The sequence below is a fragment of the Propithecus coquereli genome, unplaced genomic scaffold (genome assembly GCF_000956105.1).
Source record: "Propithecus coquereli isolate 6110/MARCELLA unplaced genomic scaffold, Pcoq_1.0 Scaffold456, whole genome shotgun sequence".
In the NCBI taxonomy this organism is placed as follows: domain Eukaryota; kingdom Metazoa; phylum Chordata; class Mammalia; order Primates; family Indriidae; genus Propithecus; species Propithecus coquereli.
In genome coordinates this window covers 1,143,995-1,155,391 of record NW_012150352.1, presented here as the reverse complement: position 1 = coordinate 1,155,391, position 11,397 = coordinate 1,143,995, and the positions used below count along the sequence as shown (strand labels likewise).

The window sequence follows — 11,397 nt, the reverse complement described above, 5'->3', positions numbered from 1 at the left end:
AAAAAAAAAAAAAAAAGGTCCTGTTGGTTCCTCTGAGAAGTCAGGGAGGAGGAAGACACCCCAGGCTGGAGAGGGGCTTCCAGAGGGGGTGGATTTCAGAAGCAGGCGGTGGGCAGAGAGGGCGGTGCCCACCGGGAGAGTTCTCAAAGGTGTTATCAGCAGATGGGCGGGGAGTGCCTGGAAAACTCCCATCCTTCCCAGATAGCGCCATGTGCTGAGAACAACCCATGCCGAGACCAGGACGCTTTCTTCCTGTCTTGCAGTTACCAGGTTGTTGGGCTGGGGGAACGTGAGCCGTGATTCTGGAAAGACTTCCGCTGGCATTCTTAGAGAATGAGAAGCCGTTGGCTGTGACAGGAAGGCGTGCTTTCTTTCTGTTCATACCTCGCAGAGCCTTCCGGCCGGGGCTCAGGGGTACCAGGGTACCCCGGGAGTGTGTGGGAAGCAAAGTGCTATGAAGGTTTCCTCCCTGCAAGTGGCTTCTCCTGCGTCCCTGCCAAGGCTGGTGGCATTTGTGGTCATACAGTAAGCTCATGGTGACTGTCCCCCTTTTGCCTTCCTGGCGGGATCTGCAAAGGCCATGCCAGGTCCCAAGCAGATTTATTCCCAGGCCTCCCTGCACAGAGGCCTTTGCTGCCCTGGGCTGGGCACTGAGGGAAGGCAGCTGTCTGGCCATGCACCCACTCGCCCGACTAGAGATGGGTGCCCTACTGGGGGTTGTAGGTGTCGACTGTCACAGGACACTGAGACCTGCCTTTGGCGTTGTGTGGGTGTAATAGGAGCTCTGCTTTCCTTGGACAGAGCCACACGACACGTGTGTCCACACATCCACTGCATGTCTGCCGCGTCTGTGTGTGCTCCAGGAGGCGGTGGAGTGGGTGGGCTGCCGTGCTAACTGGAATGCAAGTCTGCATGCAACCGTGTGTCTCCTTCACAGGGTGTGCCAAGGCTCTCCTACAGGAGGGGTTCCCGTATCAGCTGTTGCTTTAAAAAAAAAAAAAAAGGATGTCACTTATAATACCCCGTCACAAGAAGACTTTCTGCCCAGTTCCCTGTAGTGGGTCCCTGGGTGGCCTCTCCCCTCACAGAGCCACGACCCAGGGGCCCTGGTGGACCTGGGCAGCACGACCGGGCTTGGGCCCGGCCCACTCAGGCAGCCAACAGTCAGCAGCAAGTTCCCACAACGGCGCATCTTTCTGGCCCTGCGGCCTCCAGGGTGGCGTCTTGCTGGGGTAGAGAGGCGGGTGCTCCACCCTGCATGGAGCGGGCCCCGGGGCGTGTGGTGAAGTCAGTAGCTCATGAGATGGAGAGAGCAGCATCAGGAAGGGGTGGTGCTGCTGTGTGCCCTCAGCCTGGTGTGCTCACCTCTCTGAGCTGCTGTGGCATTGTCGTCCAGAGTCCCCCAAACCATTCTCAGGTTGAGCGATTCCCTGGGAGGACTCACAGAACTCAGGAAAGCGGTTGTATTCATGGCTACAGTTTATTACAAGGGAAGGATACGGATTATAATCAGCAATGGTGGAAGGTACAGAGGGCAGAGTCCAAGAGAGACCAGGCACGAGCCCGTGGAGCTGCGAGGACAGCGGCGTGACAACGTGCACGGTGAGCTGCCGGCCAGGGACCGCCCCTGAGTCCGGCGTCCGGGTCTGTGCTGAGGGCCCGTCATGCAGATGTAGCTGGCTTTGGTCTCTGGTCCCTCCAGTGGGTGAGCTGATACCGTGTAGCCCAAGACCCCCCACTGCAAGTCACACTGTTACCCTAGACGATCTGGCATCACCCAAGGCCCCAGGTGAGTAAGGATACTCTTACCAGGCAGGACAGTGCCAGGGCTTAGAGCTGACCTCCCAGGCCACAGCTGTCTTTGGCGTGTGCAGGGTATGGACAGCCCTGGCCTGCGGAGCCGGCCCCACACCACGCACGGTCACCCTTGAAGGCTGCAGGCAAGAGGCCTTAGCAGAGTGTGCACTCGGGTTGGTGGAGACCACCCAGCAGGCTGTTGCTGGGCAGGCCAGGACACGACAGGAGCCCCCGGCCCAGTGACCGGTGAGCAGGCGGGTGGGCGAGAGGTGTGGGCGTGCCAGTCTCGTCTGTGCAGTGGCAGCCTCGAGCACCCACCTGGCCTGAACCGCAGTCCCTGGGTGAGTCACCGTAACATGGTCCCAGCCTGGGCTGGGTGCCTACAGAGAGAACATGCGTCCAGACTGTGGCTGTCCTGTCTCGGCAGTACTTCATACTGGTCCCTGCTTCTTTCCAGGTAGTTTTTGTTTTTATTTTTATTTATCTATCGATTGATTGATTGATACATACATACATACATAGTCTCACTCTGTTGCCTGGGCTAGAGTGCCATGGCATCAGCCTAGCTCACAGCAACCTCCAACTTCTGGGCTCAAGCGATCCTCCTGCCTCAGCCTCCCAAGTAGCTGGGACCACAGGCGCCATCATGCCCGGCTAATTTTTCTATTTTTAGTTAGAGACGTGGTCTCACTCTTGCTCATGCTGGTCTCAAACTCCTGAGCTCAAGTGATCTTCCCGCCTCAGCCTCCCAGAGTGCTGGAATTACAGGTGTGAGCCACCGTGCCCGGCCTCCAGGTAGTTTTTAAAAAGAGCTATAACTTGGCAGAGTTCCTGGGGGATTGGCTTTTTACATGCTATCTTTGCTTATGACAAAGGTTGCCTGGTCGTCGTGTGCAGCAGTGGAACACAGTGTCACAAGGAAGCCACGGTGCAGAGGCTCCGTGGACTGGGGCTCGAGCCGCTGCTGAACCAGCCAGGACCCTTCTGGGGCTGCGATGAGCGTGAAGTGATGTGCTCCCCAGGCAGTGATGGGAAGGGCACCCCTCTTCTTGTCTTGGCAAGGGGAACTTGCTACTGTACCATGCCAACAGGACACGTCTTGCTGCACTGGTGTCACAGACAAGTGGTAGGACATTCGGCCACCTCAAGGCTCTGCTCTAGCCCCCATGTGTGGCTTCTCCTGACTGCTGCAGGCACAGCCTCCCCTCCCCAGTCTGAGCCCCGCTTCTTCCATCCTTGTGGGCCTGGCCCTACCCCCGTGTCATGCCTGTTGCCTTCAAGACAGTACCGCCAGTGGGACCACATGTGGGCATAGTGACCCTCGTGGCTAGGAGGAGGCCAGCTGCCCTGTCGCCCACCAGACTTCCCAGGGGCTTCTCACAGGCTGCGGAGGTCAGTGAGTGGGCCCTGTCATGGGGTGAACAGCGAGGCAGCAGGGCCCTGTGGAGGCATGCCAGCTTCCGGACGATTCCGCGACATGGTTGGGCAGAGTGACTGTGCCAGGGCGATATGGAAGAACAGGTCCGGATCCAGTGCTGGGAGCGTCCTGGCCCTCTGGGGGTCCTCTGGGGAGTGGGTGTGGGGTCCAGGAGGCCCCCTTGACCCCCCACCCCACATATGCCCACTCTGGGTGGCCGGCTCACTGCTCCTGCACCCAGAGTCCAGCCTACAGGAGCCCTGCCAGGCCCACCTTGCCACGTCCTTGCTGTGTGACCTGGGACTCTGAGGAGGGACCTCACCGTGGGAAGGAGCACCTCCACTGTCTCTAACCTGCCCAGGCCGCCCTGGCCCAGCCTCCTCCAGGTCCCCTAGTGGTCTGACCCACCCGGGGAGCCAGGTTCTGCAGCGCCTGCCCCCTTTGGCTGGGGACCCTCCCCACCCGCCCTGTTCCTCAGCTGCAGTTGCTGTGAGGCCAGGTGAGGGGATGGGGGAGCGAGTGCTGGGCACGTGACCACCGGCTGCTGTCGGCAGGCCTGCTGCTGTGTGCACGCTGCCCTCATGGCCACCTCAGCCCCCTGGGGCAGGTGGCACCTGGTGCATGATGATGCAGCTTCATGTAGATGCTCAGATGCCACAAGGCTGGGGTCCCAGAGGCCTGTGGGCAAGGCTGCTGCTGGGCCTGGCCCCTGCCTGCCTCTTCCTCCGACTGCTCTCTCTGCGGTCAGCTCTGGCCCTCTGGGCCTTGGGAGCAACCCCAGAACCCCACATGGCTTTGATCACGCTGCGGCCTTCTTGGGCTGCTGAGGACATGTGGAGACCCTGTCCCGGCTTGGCCTGTGTGTGGAGCCTGGCGGGGGTGGGAACAGGCAGGGCCGGGGTGCCACCAGGAAAACTCAGCACAGTTCTCCCTGGGACACCGCCCTCTCCTGCGCTTTCCGGCTCGGTGTCCTTGAGAGCAAGCTTCTTATGGCACAGGGATACCCAGAGGGTGAGCCCAGCCTCCCCTGGTTTCCCACTCTGCTGGCCATGGGAGCCGTGGGGAGTGGCCCTGAGTGGCCAGGCAGGATGGCATGAGCAGGGCCCCTGTGTTTGCCCTGTGGGGTGGTTCCTGCCACCCACACCCCTGCGTGCCCTGCACCTAGCCCGCAGTGCAGTGACAGTAACCGAGAGGATTGGACTGTGTCCAAGGCTCACTCTCAGAGCCTGGCAGGACAACAGTAATGAGATGGTGGCCTGTGGACAGGGTGTCAGAGCTCCATGGTGGGCCTGGGTGGGGGCACATTGGCCCTGTGGGGCCCTGTGGATTTGCTGAGGGAACATATGGGGGCCTAGGCCAAGGAGAGGCCCTAGTGGGGACGGTGAAGCTGGCAAGGGGAGGACATGGCCTGCTGGCTGGAGCTGGGGGGCGAGGGGTTGGAGAGAAAGGCAGTTCCTGATGGTCCCCTGCCCAGGGGCTGGCTTTCCTCTGGTCCTTCTCTCTCAATGACCGCGTGTTCATCAAGGCCACAGCCCTGGGCTCTGCGCCCACACTGCCAGCGCCAGGCTGCCCGTGGGCCGTCCATGGCCTTCCCTCAGACCATGGAGCCCTCCCCGCCGCTGCTGCCTGGAGGGCTGGTCCCCTGCCCACTCCAGGACAGTGGGTCTTACAGCTGACCTGGGAGGGGGGTCTTTCTATCTAGCCTGTGTCAGTGGCCTCAGCAGCAGCTGGTGGGCAGCCCAGAAAGGCCCAGGTCAGCTGAGCCTAGAGCAATGGCCTCCTCATGACACCCAGCATGACATGGCCCTCAGAAGAGCCCTGGTAATGCTGTCCTCGGGCAGCCCCAGAGTGCTGGGCCGGTGGGATTCCAGCAAGGCCCGCAGCCGGGGTTCTCACACATGGAAGAGATTGGCCCCTCAGGGTGAGGGTCCTGCACCTTTGGGTCACTTGGCGGGTGCTGGGAGCCCCATCAGTGGCACCTGGCAGGTGGACAGCTGGGCCCCCCAAGGCCCAGCCTGCCCCCATCTCTTTACATTGCATGCTGGATGGTTCTGCGTGCCCATCCCGTCAGCCGCGCCAATCTGCCCTCAGATGTACTACGGAGCTTTAATCTGCCATCACTGTAGCTTTCATTTCCAGAAGAATTCTCTGAAAGTTCTTGGTGCTTCGGAACCCTTCCGGGTTACCCTTTGTCACTTCCTTCTCCCTGCAAATGTCTTCAAGCTGTTCTTTTCTTTCCGCGAACAGAGCATGCTTGGTTTCGACGTGCAGGTCCCCTTGCGCTGGCTCGTGCTCACGGTGCTGGTTTCACTCCGTGGTTCTCTGACTGTGGCTGCTTTCGGCCTTTGGGAAATGACTTGCGAGAGTCTGTGAGGTCTAGAATGAAGACCTCTTCCCCCAGGGAGAACTTTGTTGCCACTGGGTGCCCAGGGCCCCACCAGCGCGGGAGCCCCTTAAACCAGTGTTTGGTTTGAGGGTCCCTGCACCCCTGGCGTGGACCTGGGATGTCGGGCCATGTCACAGCGACTCAGGGCTTTCCCCCCAGTTTTGTGCAGTGTCCCCCGGCCCCGGGGGTGGCTGTGGATAGGGCTGACACTCACCCGAGAGTTTCTCTTTGGGGTCCCGGCCTAACTTCGGGGAGGGTCTCCTATTAGGTTCCCCATCTTGGGGGAACCTGGGTCTTATCTTCTGTGTCCCCACCCCTGAGGGCACTAGAGCCCATGCCCCAGTGTGCTCAGGTGGGCAGGTGCTCTGGGACAGGAATGGCCACCGCACCCCACCATCCTCTCAGAGCCCGTGTTCACTGAGGTCTTGGCCAACTCCTGCATCATCTCGTCAGCTCTTGGCTTCTTTTAAGATGTTTTGTATGTTTACCAAGCATTCGGGGTTATTTTTACCCAGAGAGTTGGACCCAACAGATTGCATGCCCTGGGGTGGTGGCCCTGGTGGCCCTGCCAGGGCACCCAGGGCGGGAACCCAGGCCACTTCATGCCTGCAGACCCTTCCCCGCGGCTCCCCTGCATCGGCACCCCTTTTGGCTCACCGTCCTGTGAAGGGCCTGCAGCCCCTCTCCAATGGCAGCACATCCCCCCAGCGCCCATGCTTCTGCAGATGGCACACATCGCCATGGCAACACCGCACCTGCAAACCATGGCCTCCTCCCTGGGCAGAGAGTTGGTCCCCAGTGGCCACCCCTGACTCCCAGGCCTACAGGGGCCCGGCACAGAGGGGGGCAGGAAGGGATGCAGGCCGAGTGCCCTGAACTGAGGCTGAGTTCTGGGGCCCCTCCAGGGCCAGGATCCCACGGTGGACCCAGGGCGTGGCCTGTGGGTACCAGCTGGGGACGGCAGTGGACCAGTTTTCACAGACAGTGGAGTGAATCCTGGGCGCCTCCTTCCCTGGGCCATACCAGCCAGCGGGGAGATGTCACGGCTCTGAGCCCTGGTTGTGTCTGTGGTGCCGGCCTTAGGCTGTGGCCCGAGCGCCTGCTGCCGCCCCCCCTGCCCCCATGGTGCTGGCACCAACTTCGATGCAGGGCTGATGTGACGGAACGGTCCTTGTCCTGAGTTCTGAGACACAGAATGCAGAACGGTTTGGTTTCAGAGACCCAAGAATCGGAGCAGTGGCACTGATGATGGGGGTGACGGGGAGCTCTCACTGTCCCCAGGGCTGAGGCCTCTCCCAGAGCCATGGGGACTGTCAGCCACAGCCTGTTGGAGACAAGGAGCAGGAAGAGCTGAGTCTGGGTGTCTCACCCGGCTTCCTGCCCCCACCAGGCCTGACCCACAGATGCACTTGATAGGCCTCTTGGGTAGGAGCCCACGCCTGCTCTAGTGGGACTGTCTGCCTTGCCCACAGGGCCACTCAGTGGACCCTCTCTGACCCCAAGCGTACCCCAAAATGGGGCACAGCCCTCTCTGACCCCTAGGGCATCTCGTGCTGGTGCACTGGAGCGCAGTGGGCTCCGCTAGACACACACATGCCCATGTGCACACAGCTACACACGTGCACACGTACACCTGTACATGCAGCCACACACGCAGACGTGTCTGTGCACTCGCACATACACCTTGACAGACTCGCATCTGCGTGTGTACTTTGAACACATCTTCACTCACCTCCACCCCCACCTCAGTTCATTTTGGCTCCCTCCAGTATTTGGACAGCATCTTGCCTGTCCCACGTCCCCGCTGCAGGCACCGGCTGTACCCTGAGGCCCTGTCACTAGGTCACTGCACACATGCACATCGTAGGGAGCTGCTGAGTCTGTCCAGGAGTGGTCTCGGCATCTCGTCTCAGTCCTTACCTTGGTCGCGGGGAAACGCCCGCGGGGCCCGCACGGGGAGGGACGTGTGCCAAGTGTGCACTCGCCCAGTACCTGGTGCGCATCCGCATCCGCACGCCTCTGCCCCGGCGTGTGTCCCTGTCTACGCCGAGGGGTCCTGTAGGTTGGTGGGGGTTTGCTGGGCTGGGCCTGCCCCCCAGGTGAGTGGCACGTGCAGGGCCGCGGGCTGCGGGCGGAGGCGAGGGCTGCCTCCCTTGGTGCCATTGCAGGGGAGGACACATGCGTGCAGGGGAGGGTTTGCTGCCTGTTGGCCCCAGCCACACGCGTGGCTCCTGTCCTCGCTGAGGCCACCCCCAGCACCTACTTGCCGCCCAGCTCTGCAGAGCTGGAGAGGTGTTCGGTTTAGGGCTGTGTGGTGGGTTTGGGAGGTAGATCTGGCCAGGACCTGCGAGCCTCATGGGTGTGGAGGGACAGCCTGGCCAGTGCTGAAGAGCACGCAGGTTTGGGAGACACTTGTGTGGCATTGGCTAGCTACATGGTGTCCACATGTGGGCACTGCAGAGGTGGTTCTGTTCTGGGCTGTTGTGGGTTCTGCCATGTGCCGTTAACTCGTTATTTTCCTTTTCCCACAGACCTCATGGCCCCGTGAGAGCAAGGCCCCCCTCGGCAACCATGTGCATCATCTTCTTTAAGTTTGATCCGCGCCCTGTTTCCAAAAATGCGTACAGGTAACGCCCCCTCCGTGCCTGCCACTCCGGCGGGTCCCAGGACTGGTCAGTCCTCACACCGCCGTGTGTGGGAGGGGCAGGGGCAGGCTGAGGGTGCGTGGGCCAGAGGGCACGGGCTGCACGTGCCTGGCCCTGTCCTCGCTGCAGGGTGCTGGCAGAATGCTTTTCGGTGGTGGGGACTTTGAGCCGATGCACAGAGACGTGAAGACTCAGCCACGGAAGGGAATTGTATGGGCAGGGGCACAGTTCTGTGGGCCCTGAGCGGGGTCGGGGCAGCAGAACTGGGGCAACAGTGTCAGTGAGTGAGGGCCCGACTCGGGCGGGCTGGTCCGAGGTGCCGGCGGGAAGCCCGGGTGGCGGCAGCAGTGTCCAAGGGTCTGTGGGGACCGGATGGAGGAGGGAGGCTGAGCTGGATCTGCCCGCCAACCCTGGGCTCTGGGCAGCTGCACCTACCTCTCAGCGGTACCCCAACATTTATCCACACAGAGAATGAGGCAGAGATGTAACCCACACCTCAGGGTGACATCTAAGCCCGCTCTCTTGTGCAAGTCTGGGAAGTTCTCATCATTTAAAAATTTGCACCAGAAACGATTCGAAATATTTCAGTGAGGTTCTCAGATTTAAGTCACTATGCGAAACCGCGTGGATGCCGTGCTGCCTGACTTTGGGGCTGAATTAATTCATTTCAGGCCCAGGGATGATGAAGAGTGTTGAACATTTTCGCTTCCTGCAGAGGACTGGGTGAAGGGCCAGGTCGGGGTCTGGGAGGTGACTCTGAACAGCCCCGACAGCGTGAGCTGAGTGAGCAGTGTCCTGCCAGCAGATAGCGTCCTACAGGGAAAGCGCGACATACGGAAAGAACCATTGACTCCAACAGGGGACTGGAGTAATGAGGGCCTAGCTGGTGAAAAGTGACCAGAACTCAAGAATACAGGACTAGCACATGTGAGGGACAGCCACCGTCCCCAGGCAGAGCCCCCCACACACCCCAGCTGAGACCCAGACCTTGCTGGAGAGGACACAGCTATGGCCTGCTGGATGGCCAAAAAGTCCCTAGGCTGCTATGCTGATAGAACCTGCTGCAAATCTGTCTCCTAGGATTCTGGGGACTGTCACAGTGTGGCTGCTGGGGGAGGTGCTGGCCACTGGTCACTGCCATGCCCTGCTGTGCGCACCTGCGAAAGCCCTTCCTCCTGCAGTGTCTCTGCAGCACTCTCTGCTTACAAAGCGTAACACGGGCCCAGCCGCATCAGCAGGGCAGGCGATGCAGGGTGAACTTGGAGCTGCGATGTGGCATTGTCCAGCCCTTTGCCGCCTCAGCGTCCGTAGGCACCCTCCTGTGCTCGTGTGAACTCCCAGGTGCCAGCAAAACAACTCTGCATTTCCATCGGACAAGTGGAGAAGTTTGCAAACGGAGAGAACAGCCCGACGGTGCCTGAGCCCGTCCCTGGCTACGCTCGTTACTCCTAGATCAGTCACAGCTCACTGGCCACGCTGTTCTCTGAAGTTACTCCGACCGCCTGCGTTGAAGTCAAACTGGAGGAAGAACATGGCGAACAGGAACCCTGCAAAGCCGCTGGTGTCCTCGTTTCTTGGTGGGCACCAGGCCGTGGCTAGCCTTTGGCTTCCTTCTCCCCCGGCCCCAGCCGGAACCCCAGCTACTCGTGGCTGCATGCCTCGGGCTGGCCTGAAGGCTTGGTTTGGGTTTCCTCTCGACACCCCACGAGTCACCCTGACCTCAGGCCAGCCCGGAACCCTGGGATCATCCTTCACTCCCTGTTTCCCTCCTGCCGCTTCCTTGGCAATAGCAGGATAACTGGGAAACAGGCAAAGGCAACCCGGGTGTAAAATGCCAATTTGAAGCCAGGCTTTGTTCCCCGGGTTTTACCTTGTGGCCATCATAGCTGGCTCTCAGCCACAGGGTATTGTGGGCAGAGCCATGTCCCCATCACATTCCAGTGTGGAAGTCCTGACTGCCGGTGCCACAGACTACCACTGTGTTTGGAGACAGGACCTTAAAAGAGGTGATTAAAGTAAAATGAGGTCATGTGGGTGGGCCCTGATTGGTAAGATGGGAGGAAATCAGGACACGGACATGCATGGGGCAGCAGTGTGCACATAGAGAGAAGACCCCCAGAAGGAACCAACCCTGCCGATACCTTGATCTTGGACTTCCAACCTCCAGAACTGCGAGACAGTACGTTTCTGTTGTTGGAGCTGCCCGGTCTGTGGCGCTTGGTCACGGCAGCCCTGGAAAACTCATACCCTGGGGAGCCGGCCAGGTTCGCGTGCCCCTGCCCAAGGGGACCTGTCCTGCACCCGGATCCTCGACTCTCTGGGAAAGAAGCTCCACTGTCGATGCCGTGGGGTGGAGGGGAAGATGGTCAACACGGTCTCTCTTGCTTTCGCTCAGAACCTGCACATCGCTGCCAGGACCTGCCCTCCTGGGTCTTGCCGTTCCACGTGGCCTCGGCATTTCCCTGAGCGTTTTCCAAAGCCCTAAGCCAAAGACTAAACACACTGCTTCTGGGTGACCGATGTACATGCTGCGTTTTCCCAGCCATGTGGGACGCATGCAGGGTATTTCTGGCGGCTGCTTCTGTTCTGGCTCTGGGGTGTCTGGCAGGGAGAAGGGTAGGCTGAGGCTGGCGGCACAGGCATTCCCTGGAGCCCCTGGCCAGCACCTTGACTGTGCCATGGACGACCCTGCCCAGGGGACCTAGCCAAGCTGGGCTGGACTCCTGACCCGTGGACTAGGATAATAGGTGGATGTTGCTTTCAGCCACTCAGGTAATTTGATACCCATCACCAGGATATCAAAACCAGGACACCCCCAGCAGAATAACAGAGGAGGCACACAATCCCCCTCTTCTTCAAACATGGCTGTTGACCCTCCCAAGCTGACGCACCTGGTTGGCTCCAGCCCAGAGTGGTTGCTGGACAAACTGTTGCTCCTCAGGGCAGCTTCCATGGGGTCATCACTGAGGGTCTCATCACTGCATTGCAGGCCAGAGTACCTGCTGCCAAACCACCCCCCAGAGGGTGCACACACTCACCTCCCAGATAGTACACTCACCCCCCAGATAGTGCACTCACCCCCCAGATAGTGTACACCCCCCCAGATAGTGCACTCGCCCCCCAGATAGTGTACACCCCCCCAGATAGTGCAC

The 11,397-nt window shown here is 60.3% G+C and overlaps 1 protein-coding gene across 2 annotated transcripts in view; it reads left to right on the top strand.

Moving 5' to 3' along the window:
• The window catches only part of TANGO2 (transport and golgi organization 2 homolog (Drosophila)), a 36,198-nt gene that overhangs the window by 5,670 nt on the left and 19,131 nt on the right, over window positions 1-11,397 (top strand). Inside the window, exons 1-2 of one of the 2 annotated variants that reach the window (XM_012654997.1) lie at window positions 2,889-2,923; window positions 8,132-8,227. In XM_012654997.1, the coding sequence (XP_012510451.1) occupies window positions 8,172-8,227 (56 nt within the window). In that variant the 5' untranslated portion in view covers window positions 2,889-2,923; window positions 8,132-8,171. Of the gene's footprint in view, window positions 1-2,888; window positions 2,924-8,131; window positions 8,228-11,397 lie in introns of those variants that run through there. The other variant, XM_012654996.1, reaches the window with a different exon arrangement.